The 19,721-nt window shown below is 40.6% G+C and overlaps 1 protein-coding gene across 5 annotated transcripts in view; it reads right to left on the bottom strand.

Annotated features, from left to right (window-relative positions):
• C6H11orf49 (chromosome 6 C11orf49 homolog) overlaps positions 1-19,721 on the bottom strand; it is a 170,653-nt gene that overhangs the window by 146,155 nt on the left and 4,777 nt on the right. Inside the window, exon 1 of one of the 5 annotated variants that reach the window (XM_028515317.2) lies at positions 12,477-12,638. The exons of 1 other annotated variant lie outside the window; for it this stretch is intronic. In XM_028515317.2, coding sequence (XP_028371118.1) covers positions 12,477-12,598 — 122 coding nt within the window. In that variant the 5' untranslated portion in view covers positions 12,599-12,638. Of the gene's footprint in view, positions 1-5,018; positions 5,113-12,476; positions 12,639-19,721 lie in introns of those variants that run through there. 3 more of the 5 variants (XM_028515314.2, XM_028515315.2, XM_036029341.1) reach the window with 3 other exon arrangements.

Here is a 19,721-nt window from a genome sequence, read left to right as displayed (position 1 = left end):
AAGACAAGGCAATTATTAACTCCAGGGAAAAAATTTTGTTAAACTGTAAAAAAGGGAAATGTAATCATAGTATACTACTTAGCTAAAATACATATACCATTTCCATAGTCATAATAAACCCTGAATACTAATTTAACCAAAAATCATAATTTTGTCAGAAGGCTAGGAGGAAGGGAAGTTAGGGTATAAGAGCATTAAATCCACCATAGGACAAGCCGTGATTTGTCCGTGCTTTGCCTACGAATAAGGACAGCCAGCCGCCGACAGTACACCTCACCTGGAGCAGGAGAGACATCTCCGCCATCCACACTAGGTGGGGCAGATCGCTATGTGCGCTTCCCCCAAACTATGCTCCTTTCCTTCCTGCACACACGATTGTCTAGTTAGGACTCCAATCCCCAGGCTCCTTTGTAATTAGCAGGGACCTTATATTGAGTTCTTTCTTATGAAATGTGAGCACCGGAGATGCTTACAAATTCTGCCTCACATGCGTAAAAGGTGTTTGCCCTGGATTCAATCCTTCTCCTTTTCCTTCCCACTGGCTGGAAGTGGACACCACAGGGGCACCCTCAGAAACCACGGGTTTCAAACGGCACAGCTGTCCTGCTAGCCTGAAATCCCATGACGGCTCCTAGAGCAGATCCTGCCTTCTGCACCCTGGACTTAGTTTAAGTTAGAAAGAGAGTTCTCTCTTGTATGAGCCACTTCTTGGCAGGGGGTGTGGGGTTCTTTTTGTAAGAGCAGCTCAGCCATCACCCTAACTAATACCCTGAGAAATCAGGGCACAAAACTTCAGTACACCTCAACAAGTTTCCTGACCCGGCAGGAAACATCACAATGCAGAGAGGAAATCTGTGCATAGGGGAAAACTTATCATTAATTAACACCTATAAAGTTAGTTAAATACTTATATTTAACTAACATTTATTTGAGTAGTACCCAAACCATTGAATTTGGAATCAGAAGAACTAGAGTCAAATCTTAGCTCCACTAACTGCTATCTACATAAACGCTGGAAAATTGCTGTATTTTGCCATGTATAATGCACAAGTTTTTGTCCAAATTTTTGAGGGAAAAATAAGGATGCGCATTACACATGGGTAGTACTAATCCCATATCTATATAAATGTTTTTAATTCTTTTATTTATGCTTATGCATTAAAAGTGTTAACTCTAGAAAGTAATATTGATATCTGTATGCAAAATAATACCCAGGAGCCCTGGCTGGTGTGGCTCAGTGGATTGAACACCGGCCTGTGAGCCAAAGGGTCACCTATTTGATTCCTAGTCAGGGCACAAGCCTGGGATGTGGGCCAAGTCCCCGGTAGGGGACGTGTGAGAGGCAACCACACATTGATGTTTCTCTGCCTCTCTTTCTCCCTCCCTTCCCCTCTCTCTAAAAATAAACAAAAATATTTTTAAAAGAAAATAATACCCAGGAATATGATAATAGGTTTTGTTTCAAATATAAATAAAAAATTGAACTAGAAAATTAAAACAGATTTTTTCCCTAAAAGTTTGAGCCAAAAATGTGAGTGTGCATTATACATGGCGCAATACAGTAGTTAAGTTCTGTGAACTTCTGTTTCCCGACATCCATCCTTACGCGTACATGTGATAGCATATCTATAGCACAATATAACAAATGATGTTTAAAATACTGAAACCACATAATCAAGAAAATGTTATATTAGGTTCTATATATTATACCAAAAAATCTAGGGAATATATCACACGTTCTGTAGAAATATCTGTTAAAATATCAAGTTCCGACACTTTATCCTTATTGAACTGAATAGCAAAGACGGCCTATAGAAATAACAGGACCTAAAAGAAAGCAGAATGGTTAACAACTCAGGCTTTAGAGTCAGACAAACTTCATCAAGCTTCAGCTCCGCAGCTACTAGCTCAGTGATCTTGGGCAAATTCCATAACCTAAATCACTGTTTTCTCAGGGAAAAGTCGGGATTAGCCGGGTTCCTCCTTAGCAGATCTCTTGTGAGGACTGAATGAGACGCTGTCTGCCTCCGGGCCTCCCAGGTTCCAGAACGCCTCTGGCTGGCACACCGAGAACATCTGTTCTAGTACATTTCTCACTTTAGAGAATTTGGGAGGCTGTACATTTAGAAGCTAGAATATGACTGTATCTCTGTATTTCAAAAAATAAGAGAAATGATCTCATCCTAAGGGTTTAGAATCTAAATGAGATAGTGTTCCCCGCTTTATGTAATCGAAGAGAAGATGAAAACTGGGAAGTAAAATTACCCAAACACTTCAATACCTGAAAACGAAAGAAGAAATTCTGAAATTAAAGAGTCACCTGAGAATACAAACAAAATGGAAGAAGAGATATCAGTGATAATTTTGTCATTTAAAAATACAAATTATTTTATGGTGTCCCTTCGCCTCTGAAGATAACAAGCTAAGCCGTTCTGACTCCTTGGCTGAGTTTAAGGACTTTCTGCTGGAGAACCAACGCCAGGTCCTTCAACAACAGTTATTTTCTCCTAACTCCTGGGAAATAGGATAAGAAAAGGTTCACATTGGGAGACAAATCAAGCACTTCTTTTCCTTAAGTTCGTTTCTCCTTTAGAAATATGAGATCGAAAACAAATATTTAAGGAAGAGCAAAGGTCAAAACAGTCCCTATGTCTAGACATGCCAACAAAGATTAGCAAGACTCCCGTGGCTATTTGTAGGCATAACCTTGAAGAGAAAAAAGGCAGGGCCATTGCCCCTAAAGACCAATTTTCTTCTAACTACCACGCATTCACCCTTCTCGACCATGCCGGTCCTTGAAGACAGGGCAAAAGACTGACCACTGCATGAGTGAGACTTTATAAGTGAATCCTGTGTCAAAACATCAGGTTTGGTGATGTATAGACTATCTAGAAAGATCAATTTTAGATTTAGTAAATAGTTTACTTTAAAATACTTGACACAGCTTAATTATTTCATCCTCTCAACCCCCTGGGAGGTAGCTTTTATGAACTCCATTTGTTGGGGAAATTTGATCAAGGAAAATAATAATAGTATTATCTATTTAAGAGCTCTGCATGCTTATCTTTTCAATCTTCTAACATTCCTGTGAGGTAGGTGGCAACATTACCTTTTCCTTTCTTAAAGGTGAAATGCTGGGAGCTTAATGACTTACTCACACGGGAACCTGTGTTTTATCCAGTAGCTAGAACACACCACTTAGCACTAACACTAGACCGTGGACTCAAGTTGGAGCTGCATACGGCTCCAAGTGGCCAAGCTGCTGGTTTCCCTACAGCCCTCTTCCAAGGTACCCCACTCCAGGAAGGACTGGGACCGTGCTTGTTGTCTAAGCTCATGTGCTCATAGAGCTCACTATCATTTTTCTAAATTGGACTATTTAAGTTTTGTCTGGACACCTGACAGCTACATTATTTTTTTGTTTACTGTCCGTGCACCAGCATTGTAAATGATGTCATCAGGAATGTACAAAACTCTCAGACAAAGCTGCAGGGCCAATCAAAGCAAATCACTTGAGGGAGAGTGCGTTTCTTTTTCTTCTTTTTTTTTGAAGTGGGCATCACACAGAAACATGACTCATTAAACCCCAAAGAGCTGACTACGCCAGTAAGGGCTTCTTAGGCAGCCCTGCACAAAGAGGCCTGAGTGGCAGCATGCGGCCTCCTCTTCTATGCATTTTCCTCCAGGCAGAATGTGCACTTGTGTGGCTACATACACAATTATAATCTTCCCTGAAAGGCAATTCCTTCCATATGACAGGCTGAACAGTGGCCTGAGCGCTGGCCTCATGTTGCCTGTGCAGTTAACATGCTGAAATACCAGACACATTTAATCTCTCCTTTCTGAAAAACTGAGATGGGACAGAGCGGAAGCTGGAAAGAACTCCACGCAGAGAGAAAGGAGGCCAGTCCGAGAGCCCAAACTCACTTTCTTAATGGGCCGAGCTGCTTTGTGTGTCGCCTACTTACGTGTCAATCTGCAGGACTTTGGGGCATGAGAACCATGCAGCAGAGTGATTCTGGCAGCCTCTTCATGACACAGGCAGAGCCAAAGACAGGTGGCCTTTAGTCACATTCAAAAGTGTTATTGTTTCAAACATGCCTATTTTAAAATACATAATTTTCCCATTTGTGCACGCTGTATGTAAATTGGCCACAGGACTTCTGCCACATGATTTTTTTTTTAAAGAAAAGCAATGGCCCTAATGCAGCCCTACCCCTGCCCCACACCTGTTTACTGGGGGCCGGTGGGGCTGTCCCAGGTGAGAGAAGTCTGAATTTAACAAACACCTGATATGAAGGCCTGGAGCACAAACAGATTTCTGTCTGAGATTACAGAAACTGAAGCTTGTGATTTATCACAATTACCTGTAATCTCGGGGCTAGATAATAGTATTACCAAGACCTTGAGCTACACAATAATAGGACAGCTGGGAAAAGGCTCTACTCTTTCCAAAGAATTGTGCTTTAAAAAGCTAATTCAATGAAGAAAAAGAAAGGGCTCTGAAAGTACCTTCTCAAACAATATTTACTTTTACTGCATTCCTGCTAATCAAACAAAACTTAGTCAAAAGCTTTTATGGAAAATACATTTGATGATTTCAGCAGTAATTGCTTTGTTTAAAGAAAGGTGCTTAAAAGAAAACATAGCTAATGGGATTAGTAATCTGGTAAATTCAGATGTGTTTGGGAAAAACCCTCCTCTCTTTGACAAATCATTAAAATTCTGTTCAGATAAATGTGTTTTGACTTGAAATTCCAATCATAGAACGAGCTATACTATGGCCCCTAGGGCAGGAGTGCGAGAGTGGCCCCAACACAGAGAACCCAGGGATTCCTTTACCAGGACAACTCTGGTCTTAGGACACATTACTCTGCCCAGCTAAAGGACGGGATCTCATGGAGATGCCCCAAAATTGTATCAAATTTCCTTCCTTCTTAAAATACTGTTTAAAAAATGCATCTTTAAAAACTGTTGTGTAACCAAAACATAGAAACTACGGTAATCAAGAAACTAACCTTAGATACAATCAAGAGTTTAAAACCAGAAGGATCCAGGTGTGCTCTCCCTCTCGGGAACACGCCCATGCCTTTCTTCCTTCTCAGGTGTGCCTCTCCTCAACTCTAAGGGTCCCCATGAGACTTGTAACCAGAAGAGTGACGGGTAGCAGCAGCTCATTCAGGCTTACCCCCTGAACCTGTCTCCAGGGCCTCTTTTCTCTGACTTTTCAATGAGCCAAAGCAACCCCGCCTAGGCTCTGTCCTATTGCTTCTTATTACCTAAGCCCTTCCTTGTTTCACTATCTCAGCTTTAATAAAGTATGATTAAAACAAAACAAAACAAAACAAAAAACACCTGGCTGGCATAGCTCAGTGGATCGAGCTCGGGCTGCGAACCAAAGCATTCCAGGTTCGATTCCCAGTCAGGGCATACGCCTGGTTTGCAGGCCACGGCCCATTGATGTTTCTCTCTCTCTCTCCCTCCCTTCCCTCTCTAAAAATAAATATATAAAATCTTAAAAATATATATTTAAAAAAAACAGAAGGATCCAGGGCAGATTTTAATTGGTCATCCCTTTTTTTCACGCATGGGAAGAGGGAAGAAAAAATCCTAGTGTCTCTTATATGATAGAACTGGATTTCTTTCTCCCAGTTTAAAAAAAAATTATTCTGCTACTTAAAGCAAATCATTCATTTAACTTGGGTCAAGCACTGTACTAGATTTGGGAGACACTGAGAGAATAAGCCTACCCTTATGGTTTCCCATTCTAGTAAGAAACAGGCAATAACCAAGTAAACAAACAGATTAACAAGATAACTGTGATAACTGCTAAGAAGGACATAAACAGGATGATGAACTAGAGATAAGCTAATGGACCATTTGTCTCTTCTGAGCTACTGTTATTACTTTTTAAATTTTTAATTACCTACTCAGCCTCCTAAGATTACTTAATTAGCAAACATAGTATTTATGTATATAAAAGTGATCCCCAACTTTTGGACAACATTTGAAAGAAAAATTTTAATATTGCTTGAATATATAAATGATAAGCAAGGTAAAAACTTTACGGAAGTATTTTAAAGCCCTAGAATAACCCTGAAATAACCTGCAATTTAGTTACCTTGGAGAAATGGGGGTGGGCGAGGGTCGGGAACAACACGTCTTAGAACTCACTTGCTCTTTTTCTTTTTTCCCAACAAAAGGATATTTCATTTAATTAAACAGGTTACAGACTCCTTGAAAAGTGGAAGAAATGGAGTCTGAACATCCAGGAACAAGTCCTAAAAGCACGTCCCAGCACCGGGCCCTAGGGACCTGCTGCCCCTGCCATGACGGAAAAGCTGCTGATCACAGGGAGAAAGCACCAACGCAGCTGCACGCACAGTTCCCCCACTCGGGACCAGCACTTCCTACACTGCCACTTCGTGTCACAATCATCCGTGAATGCGACCCATCGCCCATCTACGGTGTAAGCTGCCTGGGGGAAGGGACCTGTATATTATATAGAGAGGGTCCAGGCAGGAAGAGAGGGAAGGAAGGAAGGAAGAAGGAGGGAGGGAGGGATGATTCTGTGAATATGAAATTGTATGTTCATTACTATTTTAAAGTGACCTAGTTTCCAAAGATTTAGGAAGTCAGTGTAACAGACACCAAGACAGGATCAGACTTACAAGAGAGAAACTGGGGGAAACGCCCATGGGGAAAAAGGGGAGAAAGCCAGAGGAAGCTAGGAGAGCTTGGGGTTGACCCTTGTAAAGGGGGTGGGGGAGAAAGCTTGAGAGAAAGAGAAGGAGAGAGAGAAGAAAGGGAGAGAAATAGACTCTGCAGTGCAGCGGGAGTCTTCAAGCCAAAATCGTCCTGGGAGGAGTCACACATCTAGAGGTGGAACTGTCCCACTCAGTCACTGGCTGTGAGTAGCCCGTGGGAAGTGTGACCTCAGGGAGAACAAGGTGTTGGATTCAGAGCTGGGCTTGGGAGTCAATTACCCTCCCCAAAGCAGGAGATCACAGAGGCACATTTTCATGGCTGCCACATACATATGATTTACATATTTTTACAAGAGTGTAGTAATAATGACGGTAGCTAATATTTATTGAGCACCTACCCTGGTGCTCCAAAAAGAAAGGTATTTTACTCATTTTGTACACCCTCTTTTCACAATGTAGACCCAATGTAGCAGCCAGGCACTGATCTAAAAGTTTACATGTATGAGTTAAATATAATACTATTATTATCCATATTTTGCAGATAAGAAAACTAAGACACAGAGAGGTTGAGTAACTTCTTTAAGGTCACACAGCTCAAAGTACATAGATTATTGTCAATGAAACTCTACCAAATGGTTTCTTTAGAAGTTATTTTCCTCATTGTCCTCCTCTAGGACAAGAGTCCAGTGGCAAGAAGAAACTGAAATTTTACTATTTCCTGATCCATCCTGGTTCCTAGGATGCCCCCTCCTGGCAGAAATGTGAAATTAAGCCCTTGGAGCCTACTGAACTGACTCCAGGACCCATGCACAGGTCTATGCAATAGTTGGAGCCTCATTTTTGGAGTTGCTTAAGATATTTATAGCGTGGAGTTTAACAATGTGAACTCTGGTGTCAGGCTGCTGGATTGGAATTATTCCTTTATGATTTACTAGCCAGATATTTAATATCTTTGTATTGCAGTTTCCTCATCTGTGAGCTGGAGATAACCATTGAACCTATCTTTATACGCAGTGATATATGTAAAATACTTAAAATGTTACCTGGTACACAGTAAATGCTTAATAAGTCTTAGATGTTGTTGTTGGCTGCTCACATGTGGAGTACCCTAACGTCAGATTATTCACATTCAGTTTAACATATATGAGTATGTATATATTAAGTGGTTACATTGTGAAAGGCAGGTAGGTATACAAGATGAGTAAGGTACAATTCCTGTTTTCAGGAAACTTATTTGCAACAAATAAAGTCCATCCTAAGAGGGAAGCAAGGATCACTGCCCTTTGCAGGCAATAGGTGTTTTGGTTTGTTTGTTTTTCTTGGCAGAGAGCAAAACACAGACTATGGAATCCAACAAACCTGAGTCTGCATCCCTGCTTTGCTATGCTTAATCACCTGTGTGACTTTGTAGAAATCAATTAGCCTTTCTAAGCCTCAGTTGCCTTCTCTGTAAAGTGAGATGACATTAACAACTACTAAATGGGATTAATAATAATACATACTACTACCTGTGGTGGGGAAAATTAAATAAGATTTAATGCTAACTAAGCATATGTGAAGTGCTCGATTTATTGTGACTCCTCTAAAAGTACAGCCTACAAAGGAGAAAGACCACCTCTGATTTCCAAGGGTTATCTATTATGCCAACCCACTACCAACCCTAGTGAGAATAAGCAGTTTCCATGGAAACAGAAGAGGCAACTTAGAGCAGGAGTGAAAGCATGCACCTCACCAAATTAGGTGGGGTAAAAAATAAACCTCACACCCTCATGCTTATACTCAGGTCACTACGTAGGTAGTGTTTTGTACAGCTGGGCCCGGAACAGGCTGCCCTTCGGCTCCAGAGAGCTCTCCACACCCAAGCAGATACACAGACACACCTCAGCCTCTGGCAGAAGCTTCCAATAAGTATGCATAAGGCTGGAAGTCTTTCAAGGGTTCTATACTTATTTCATCTCCTTACCAGACTCTCATCTCTCTGTTCAGGCCTGGGCATTAACACATTTTTCTCTCACTGTATTCTGATGGTTACAGGCATAAACATCATTGAGCTGATTCTATAATGATGATCTTAAGATCCTAAGCCAGCGATATTCAACCTTCTTTATCTCCTGGCACACGTGAACTAATTACTAAAGTTCTGAGGCACACTAAAAAAAAATTTTTTTGCCTGACAAAAAAATAGGTATAATTTTTATTAGTTTGCAAAACCAAAAATAATTGTAATTACCTACACTTTTTATTCCAGTTTCATTTGTTAATTTTTTAAAAATCAAGTGTCTATACTTGCATTTATCTGGTACCAAGAATTAACCAATCAGACACAGTCTTCTTATGTGACATGACCAATAAGATACAACTCTATTACACAACCTATATGTTTATGGTTCAGGACAGGGCATTCACACCAGACGGCTACTGTTGTGTTGGCTGTTGTCATTTTTTTTTAATTTGACACTCTAAAGGGAAAAGAGGTCAGTGCCCTTGACTAAACAGTCAGGCATTGCATGTCTTGCTGAAAACTTCTTGCTGCACACCGGTTGAAAACTGCTGTCTTAAGTCATTCAGGGCTTAGGTTCCTAATCCACAAAGTCACTAGGGAATGGATCGGTTTTCCCAACATTATGAGAGATTTTTTTTCTTCACTAACAATTGAAAAGGCAAAATATAAGCCCTGGATAGCAGGTAGAAAGAGAAGTCTACAGATATTCGTTGAATAGGCACCCCTGTGATTTACACCAGAATACTAAAAAGAGGTCCCTTACCAAGGGGTGCTCAGCTTTGGCTTCTGTTTGACTGAGTGCTTAGAGCTTTCCAGTCTCTACACTTTTCTGTTCTCTATATGGATTTTCTTCTCCAGGCCTACACATGTAAGTGACTTCATAATTTTTTTTTCAAAGGAAAAAGAAAAAATGAAAACAAAAACCTCCACAAGAAATATTTTATTAAATTAATCCATAGGGAGTAGTCATTAAACTAAGGGTGAATGCTTCAAAACAGCACGCCTCTGAAACAGACAAAATTATATGGGCAGGGGTTGTTCTCAACTGAAGACAAATGCATTTCGACAAAGTTACATGGTTGGATGAACTACGAGGAAGCCAGCGAGTAGTATGACCCTGCTTAGGGCAGTATAAATGTCCAGATGGGGATTAAGACAGGGAGTTAAGACACTTGAATGTCACACAGCCTTGAAAAGCTCTTGTTCAGGGTTCAAACATTAGGTAGACAGTTGGACACTGAAGCTTTTTCAACCAACCTGAGATTTTGTAGATTCATTATCAACACTGCCACTGAATTAGTCTTCCTAAAAAAGTCACTTATAGAGGGACCACCAACCTCTACTCACCAGAGGGCTAGTATATTAAAAGTGCCAAGCCTTTGAGACACAATTTAAATGGCAAACACCCAAGAAAATGAATAATAAACTAGGTGCTTCAAATATTTCATAAATTCATTGACTACTGGATATATAAGATAAAATATGTAAAATCCTTAGCAAAAGTCTAGTTATTGCCAGACATTGATATTATTATTCATTGGATGAAAACATCTGGGACATAACTATGCCCTTTCAACTAATTACAACCCCCCCCCCCTCTATATATATATGCCTTTGAAATACCAAATAGCCCTTAAACTTGGTGAAAAGATGCTCAACTTCATAAAAGAAATGCATATTAAATCTCCCTGGGACTATCTGTCACTTAATAGGTTGAAAATACCCAAAACCTTGATATATTTTATTGGAAATGCCATGGAGAAACAGGCATGCTCTTACATTGCTGGTACAACCCCTAGAAAGGGCAACTTGGCAATATCTATCAATATTCAAAATGCATATACCCCTGCCCTGGCCAGCGTGGCTCAGTTGACTGGAGTGTCGTCAGGTGAACTGAAAGGTTCGGCATTTGATTCCTGGTCAGGACACATGCCTGAGTTGCAGGCTCTGTCCCTGGTCCAGGCGCCTACCAGAGGCAACTGATCAATGTTTCTCTCTCGCATCCATATTTCTCTCCCTCTGTCTCCCTCTCCCTTCTACTCTCTCTCCCTTCCACTCTCTCTAAAATCAATGGGCATGTCCTCGGGTGAGGGATAAAAGAAAACTGCATATAGCCTGACCTTCCAATTCTACTCTGAGGAATTGATCCTTGCAGATCTAGCAAAGAAACAAAATTGCAGGTTATTCAGGGCAGTATTTTTAGTAGCAGCAAAAGGCTAATAACTACTTACTGTCTACCAATAGAGAAGTGGTTAAAGTATTTAAATTCAATGCAGCTAAACAAAATTAAAAAATGAGGAATCACTCTACTGATAAAGAAATTGCCCTGAGCTACATTAAATGAAAAAAGTAGGCACTGTATTATCCCTTGTGTACCCAATAAAATAAACTCTGGAAGGATACACAGGAAGCCAATAATAGTGGTTACTGGTAAGGGGCTGATTATGGAGGAGAACTGGCAGATGAGGGGAAAGGGGTGGGAGGAGGCTTTTCACTATAAACTTCATATTTTTAAATCCAGTTTCCATATTACCAATTCAAAAATTTAAACTAGAACTAGTTTTCATTAAAACTGTGTATAGTACATTTAAACAATTGATGTTATTCAGTGATAACAAGAAATGAACTATCAAGCCAGGAAAAGACACTCAGGGAACTTAAATGCACATTGCACAGTGAAAGAAGCCACTTTACTGTCTGACTCCAATTCTATGACATTCTGGAAAAGTAAAACTTTAAAGACAGCAAAGAGATTAGCGGCTGGGGTAAGGATGAATAGGTAGAACACAGAATTTTTAGGGCAGTGAAACTATTCTGCATGATACTATAATGGCAGTTACTCGACCTAATGCATTATTAAAACCCATAGAACTGACAATGCGAAGACTGAACCCTAATGTAAACTGTGGACTTTAGTTAATAATAATGTACTGACATTTGTTCATCAATTACAACAAATGTACTACACTAATGCCAGATGTTAATAATAAGGGAAACTCTCAGTGTGGGAGAATGTGGAAACTCTGTATAATATCTTCTTCTGTTTTCTCGAAATTGCTCTAAAAAATAAAGCCTATTAATACTTAAGTATTCGTGTGCATATATCCTGTTTTCATCCAATAAATACCTTACACACTAAAGGTGCTCAATTAAGCACTAGCTACTGCCTTAGTGGTCAAGAGCTCAGGTTTTGGAGTGGGCAAAGAAGGTTCTGATCGCAGCTCTACCATTTCTTAGCTGTGTGGCCTCACTGGTGCAAGCTACCTCTTCAGCCTCAGTTTCTCCGACTGCAAAATGGAAGAAAAGCACAGTAATTCCTCCTTAGGGCTGTTGTGACGATTCAATAAAGAATGTATGTAAAATGTTTAGTACAGAGCCTAAGGAAAAAGAAAAGCTCAAAAGTGTTAGTTGTCGCTAAAACGGCAAAATGATTCTTCACAGAATGACTGATCTGGCACTTCAGGTTTCAAGGTTACTCCACTACCAGCACATCAGTAACACCCCAAGAGGGCCCCAAATTCTCAGCTCCAGCCTATCCCACTTTGAACACAATCCTCATGGCCCGGGCTGCAGCCTGTGCACCTCATACATTCTTTTCTCCCCAGGTGCTGTTTTCCGCCTTCCTCGGCCTTGCTGGCTCAGTACCCAGAAGGCGCCCCCTTCCCCGCTCCTCCCCTCCCCACAGCGACCGGCTCCACCCAAGACCCCGCCCCCGCCACATCTCGGCCTAATTCGTCTGCTCTTCTTTCCTTCCCCGAACCTCCTACCCAGATACTCGTAGTCCGGTAGGGCTAGGCGCTCCGGACTCAGCATCATTTGACTGGGGTAGCTTCCAAGCTCTAGCTCTCGGGCTTCCGGAACCCAGGTCGCCTGCTCTCTCCGTTGCCATGGCACCTTAGCAGCCGGAGTCGAGGCGGGAGGAGGAGGGGGTGTCACGCAAACAGTTTCCGTATCGAAACGCCAAGCTGGCCACACTAGTTCCGGGGGCGGCTGCTTCGCGGTGGTCGAAGCTTCCCTTGGACTCACGACTTGTTGAGGAGGTGGTTTTAAGAGAATTTGAGTGGAGAACTCTTTTGAATTATCGTATTTCCAGGCTTCGAAGAATTATTGCCAGCCCCCCATATTCTCAATTTCTGAACTTTATAACGATTCCTGCCTTACGCAGCTGTTATTCTCACCTTGGCTACTACCCCTGAATTCCCATAAAAACTTAATATCCCATTACCTATTTTTATCTCTTTATTATTTCCTATCTTCACTTGCTACAAAGTGCTTTCACGTGCGTATATTTTGGCTGCTCCTATAACAAGGCTGGACGCTCAGAAGGTGCTCATTATATCCTCTAAGAGATCATTGACATTTCCTCTCAAGTTCCTCTATCTTTAGTCCCTCCTTTGACTCCTATCCCTTACTGTTTGGTACACTTCCCAAGTGTTTTTCTTTTTGCCTACCAAGACACTTCACTTCTGGACGGGATAGGGTGCACAAACCAAAACACCTATTGAAATTTTTTTCCTCATATGCCTAATTGCTCACTTTTTAAAAGGGAAGAACATTCATTGGTTTTTAAGTTTCCAGGGATCCAGACAGTTCTCATTTTGCTCCCCTTTACTCCCAACAACAGGTTAGTGCTGGGTAGCACTTGTAACAGTCAAAACCTAGTAGAGAAAGCCGTTCTTTTCTCACATTTTTTTAGTTTGTGCCTCCCTTCCAAACAAACAGGTTTTGTGAAAAGAAAACAAAAATCATGCTATCAAAGGAATGACTGGGAAACCTGTTGACCACCTACATTGGGAGGAAAAAGAAAGAGGAGGTTCTTCTCTTTGTGTTTTGAGTGGTCTATTCTTAGCCTCCTCCCAACAGGAGCTTCAAACCTCCTAATTCTCCCTTTCCCTTAAAATTGTGTATGTGTCTCATTTCTAGGTTCCTGTGAGTCACACTGAGTTTAGACGAGGTAAGGATAAAGGGACAGACCCAAACTAGGAGTAGCATTTATTATCTCAAAGCAATGAATTTACTAATTTGATACTTGATGTGAAGATCTGCAAATATGATAGAAATATTTACCATCTTCCTCCACCCTTGCCCCCCCAATTCCCTTTACCAATACAGTTTAAGGGTATAGAAAGTTTATAACTTTCATACCTGTGGCCTATTACTATATTATTAATAAAGTAATAGGATAGTCATTGTTAAGGATTACCATTTCATTTATTTCCAAGCAAATCAGAGCTATTTTCAGATCATTTGTCATAAGACCTTTCGAAGGTACTTCTCCCTTTTCTAAGTAATCAGGAGAACTGAGGAACGTATTGGGAAAATGAATCGTCTAGCGTCATCCAGCCAATAGTGGGAGAGCTAGAACCAGATCTCAGCAATCCCAACCCCCAGGCTAGTGGTCTGACCACTAAACCACACCGCCTCTTTTTTTAGGGTTTATTGGCTTGGTATTTATTCGTTTATTTTTTTTTCTTTTGCCCTGCCCTGCCAGCAATTGGAAGCTACCAGATAAAAGAAGAAAATTTTCAGTCCAGGCTGAACATTTGACATCCACTTATTTGCGGAGCATTATCCTGCGTCTTGGAGGGTGTCACTGCTGCTGAGGTCTGTGTGGTGGAGCTGGGAACCAGCCCCAAGAATATAGCTTTGTTCAGGCATTAACCCATTTGCGGTTATAATAATGATAAGTTTCAGCACCAGTGGCGCCTGACTGTTAATGACTCAAAGAAAGCTAAATAAGAACAAGATGTCATCTCTGGAGCAATTTGTAGATTTTTCCTACAGCTCCATCCCTTCCATAAAAATCCTAAGGATCCTTATATTTAAAGTCAGTCTCTATTCTTAATGTCGTGAACGGTCTGTTGAAGATGACTTAGAAGAGGGTAGGTGGTTGCTAGACTAAGGCTTCGAGAAAATTTGGGGTTGCGCAGAAATGACAGGTAGCCTTTTCCTGGTGGTGGAATTACTGCTGTTTACACTTTTCTTCTTAACACTTTTCTATATTCACAAAAGTTTTCAATAATAGCCATGTATTATAACCTGAAAACAAGCAAACAAAAAAATAAATGAGTGGCTTGAAAAAATTTTAAGCAGAAGAAATGACCTTCAAGATAGTGTTTGTTTTCCCCAAGAAAGAGCCACTACTTTAGATTCATCTTCTGCCATAGATTACATGGTGATGGATTTTGAAGACACATCTGTGGTGGAGGAAATCTTTCAATGAAACATAAAAACATCAGTCTTAAGAAAAGTGAAAATACACAGGAGTTGTTAAAGCCAAGTGTATTTTTGTGACCCTGTTGAATGCTAAGGAAAGAAAAAAAAAAGGCCAGCCTTCAATTTAGATAGGCTTTTCAAACTCTTAAATTATCATAACACATTTCTGAAGACTTCACCCAAACAAATAATCATCCAGTAAATCAGAAGGCAGCTCCATAATCCTGGACAAGCAGGTGATATAAAATGAATGAAAGCGAGAGGGCATGAGATGTTAAAGTACTACAGCATAAGGAATGGGAACATCAAACTCAAAATGATAGAAGAAACAACCACAACAGAGAGTCTATGTCAAGACATCAATTTATCAGATTATAATTACTAATTATAAAGAGAAAATTAATAGCCCTGGTTGGGTAGCTCACTTGGTTAGAGCACCATCCTGAAACGCCAAGGTTGTGGATTTGATCGCGGTCAGGGCACATACACGAATCAGCCAATGACTGCATAAATAAGTGGAACAACTCGATCTCCTTCTCTCTCTCTCTCTTTCTCCCCCTACCCTGTTCTCTCTCTTAAAAAAAAAAAGTCAATAAACCTTTTAAAAAGAAAATTCATAGACATTGCTGGCTCTGCCAAGGACCTGGGAAGAGATTGATAGGGAAAAGAATCCTCTCTGGAATTGAAAATAAACATAACTGTACTAAATAGTTTTAAACTTCAAGGAAACAATCAGGGAAAAAATTCAGGCTGAATTATTGCTACAAAACAGGTTTGAGGAACTAGGACAAGCATTTATCAACTCATCAAGCAGAAAAGTTGCTAACAGCAAAGTAGCTGCTAAGAAATGCAGGTTATGAAATTCATTCTAAGCTGCTAGGCTCTTCTTAAAAGACTTATCCTCTTTAGGAGGAAAGCAGAAACTAAGTGTGATATCACCATATGGAATTAACATGTTTAATTAAAAATGTTATTTACATACAAGCCATTTTGGACTACCACAGGTAAACAGACCAGAGCTTTGGGAGAATTTGCAAAGAAAATGTTTACTAACCACGTGACAATTAAAATTAACTAATGCATTACAAGAAAGTGATTAAGAGGCTATGGCTTAAATTGAACTGAAGGTGAAAGGCAAATTACAGACTTGTGCCTTCTTGTTATTTTATATTTTACAAATGATGCCAAAAACAGGAATTACACTTTCATATAGTTTGAAAGGGAGGAAGAGTTTCTGATTCTACTTGGTAGCCCACAAAATTTAGCTGTGTGTTCCTCTGTCCTAGATATGCATTTTGCTAAGAACTTACGATATTTAAAAAAAAATTCTTTGAATTCTCCTAGATAATGAATCCCTTGAGGGCAGAAATAGTCTTCATTCATCTTTAAATTTCTAGTGCCGCCCTGGCTGGCATAGCTCAGTGGATTGAGCGCGGGCTGGGAACCAAAGTGTCCCAGGTTCGATTCCCAGCCAGGTTACATTCCTGGGTTGCAGGCCATAACCCCTAGCAACCGCACATTGATGTTTCTCTCTCTCTCTCTCTATCTCCCTCCCTTCCCTCTCTAAAAAATAAATAAATAAAATATTTAAAAAAATTCTAGTGCCATGCACAGTGCCTGATAGAATAAGTACCTGAATACCATAAATAGTTTTTCTTCCTGTAATTTAAAAGTATAGAAAATGGCCCTGGCTGGTGTGGCTCAGTGGATTGAGTGCTGGTCTTCAAACCAAAGAGTCACCGGTTTGATTCCCAGTCAGGGCACATGCCTGGGTTGCAGGCCAGGTCCCCAGTAGGGGGCATGTGAGAGGCAACCACCCAACGATGTCATTCTCCCTCTCTTTCTTCCTCCCTCCCCGCTCCTCTAAAAATAAATAAATAAAATCTTAAAAAAAGAATCCCTGCAAGTCAAGACATTTTAAAAAACAAATAAAAGTATAGAAAACAAAGTCCATCCAACCTGTAGGACTTATGGTTGCCTCATAGGAACTAATTGATGAAGCAAATTTGTGAAAGAAAAAAGTCCAGAAAGATACAAGACATTATTGAGAAGGGCATTAAAAATCAATCAGAGCCCTGGCTGGCATAGCTTAGTGGATTGAGCATGGGCTGAGAACCAAAGTGTCTCAGGTTCGATTCCCAGCCAGGGTACATGCCTGGGTTGCAGGCCATAACCCCCAGCAACCACACATTGATGTTTCTCTCTCTCTCGATCTCCCTCCCTAAAAATAAATAAAATCTTTAAAAAAAATCAATCAGAAAGCACTGGCATATCCTTCTCACACTAAATACTATATGTGACAGATCATGATATCTTAAGAAATGCCCACAAAAAAGGAAACAAACTCAACAAAAGGCATTAAGACAACACTATATGTAGACAAGTTAAGAGAATTAGTTCAGAAGGATGAAAGGGAATACACTAGGAGTCATTAGAAAAAATTAGAATATGAACCAGAAGTCTCAAATTTCAGAATCTTAGGACAAAACTGCTGCAGTCTCTGTGCCCATTTATTTTTATTTGTATTTATTGGCTTTAAAGAGAGAGTGAGGAAGGGAGAGAGAGAGAGAAAGGGAAAAAAACATCAATTTGTTGTTCCACTTATTTATGCTTTCATTGGTTGATTCTTGTATGTGCCCTGATCGGGGATCAAACCCACCACCTTGGTGTGTATCAGGATGACTCTCTAACCAACAAACTACCCAGACAGGGCCTGTGTCTATTTTTTCTGCCAAACCATTCTCTACACTGTGACAGTGAATATTAGAACAATTCATTGTAACACTGTGAATATTAGAACAATATTATTGTTGTAATATTCAAATTTGACCATGTTACTTCCTTACTTAAAAAGCATTACTGACTCACCATTACTAGGGAGAAGCAAAATTCCTTAACCTACACACATATATCTCCCTTCACAGTCTGGTCCCAACCCACTTTTCTAGCCTCCTGGCCATTTACTCTTCCCTGCATAGTTAATACTCCAGCCACACTTTCCTACTCACTCGTCTGACACACACTGAGCTTTTTTGCACCCTCTTGCTTTGCTCATAAGTCCTCTCTCCACTGAGAATGTACCTCTCCCATATTTGCTGCCTAGTAAACTCTTACACATCCTATAAGACCTAGATGAAATGCTACCATCTCTATGAAAACATATCCAATCTCCTACATACAATAAGGTACAGGCAGTGAGTGAGAATAAGGCAGATTGAGGGTTGTGTGGTGCACCTTGTCTGAAGCTGTGACATTGAGTGGAGACCAACCATGGTTGCGTCTGTGGAAACAGCATTCTAAGTAGAGGAGACAGACAACTCATACAAAAGGTGGAAGGAGGAGATGACAGCATGTTGCCGAGGCAGAAGAAAGCCAGTGTGACTAGAACAGAATGAGTAGGGGAAATGTGGTCAAAGAAATAGGCTAAGGCCGCCCTGGCTGGTGTAGCTCAGTGGATTGAGCATGGGCTGGGAACCAAAGTGTCCCAGGTTCAATTCCCAGCCAGGGTATATGCCTGGGTTGCAGGCCATAACCCCCAGCAACCGCACATTGAAGTTTCTCTCTCTCTCTCTCTATCTCCCTCCCTTCCCTCTCTAAAAATAAATAAATAAAATCTTAAAAAAAAAAAAAAAAAGAAATAGGCTGAGGCCAGACCAGGAAGGACCTTGAAGGCCAAGGAGAGGTATGGATATTATTCTAAGTGTAATAGGAAGCCATTGGAAGGGTTTCTGCCAAGTAATGACGTGATCTGATTTATGTTTCTTAAGAAGTCATTCAGGTTGCTTTGTACAGAATGAATTATAAAGGGGCAAGGGTGGAAACAGAGAGACCATTTACATAGATGCTTGATTCATGCCTGTTATTAAACAAACATTTATTCATTGATATATTTGTTTATGAGTCATTCTAAATTTATCTTTGCTGCTGAAATAAGCAAGACATACTGAGATACTTGCAGCAAAGGGCTCTACTTATATGTGCCAGATGTGTGAATATCAAGCTTTCAGGAGATAAAAATGTGCTAGAAAGTCCCACTGTTCAGAGTGTGCCAGGGAACTGAATCAGCAATTGTACCCCAGATCCTGACATGAGTACCACTGCTACACCAGAATGTGAAAAGTGTTGCTGATAGGAATGGTGGTATGGAGGATCTGCAATAAGAGAAAGCACAGAAATGTAAATCAGAGTATTCCCTTATATGTTCTTTTTTTTTCTGGTTTCCAGCAGTAACCCCCTGCACCTAGATAAAAGCACACCCATTGCTAAAAGTTAATGATACATTTTCATAAATCCTATGGACATATTTCCTGGCTCACAGCCTTTGCACACACTCTTCCTTCTGCCTGGAAGACCCTTCCCATCAACTCTTAGCCTGATGACTTTTAATGAACTTAAGTGTCAGTACTTCTGACAGGCCTCACTTGAAACCCCAAATCTAAATCAAGTCTCGTCTTTAATAGAACCCTGTACTTTTACTTGAATGCCTCTAGCTTTACATTCATTTGTGAGATCATTCTTTTAATGCCTTTGCATACTTGTAGCCTCCACACCCATCAGACTGCAAGTTCCAGAGATCCGATACATCTGTTTACCACTGCTTCTACAGTGCCTGGCACAGAATGCACTGTAATACACTGCAATAAAGACCTAATACTACTAAGTGAATGAGTACTGGAAAGGGGCTTCCCAAAGCAGATGGGTATACGACTCCTTTAGCTCCTCTGCCTGTGCTTTCTCTTGATTTCCCTCCTGTAGCTTTAAGAATTCCTTCCTTCCATTCACACAAAGTGAATTCT

Source organism: Phyllostomus discolor, chromosome 6, assembly GCF_004126475.2.
Source record: "Phyllostomus discolor isolate MPI-MPIP mPhyDis1 chromosome 6, mPhyDis1.pri.v3, whole genome shotgun sequence".
Lineage (NCBI taxonomy): Eukaryota > Metazoa > Chordata > Mammalia > Chiroptera > Phyllostomidae > Phyllostomus > Phyllostomus discolor.
The sequence above is the reverse complement of the archived record's forward strand: the minus strand, read 5'-3'. Positions and strand labels throughout refer to the sequence as shown.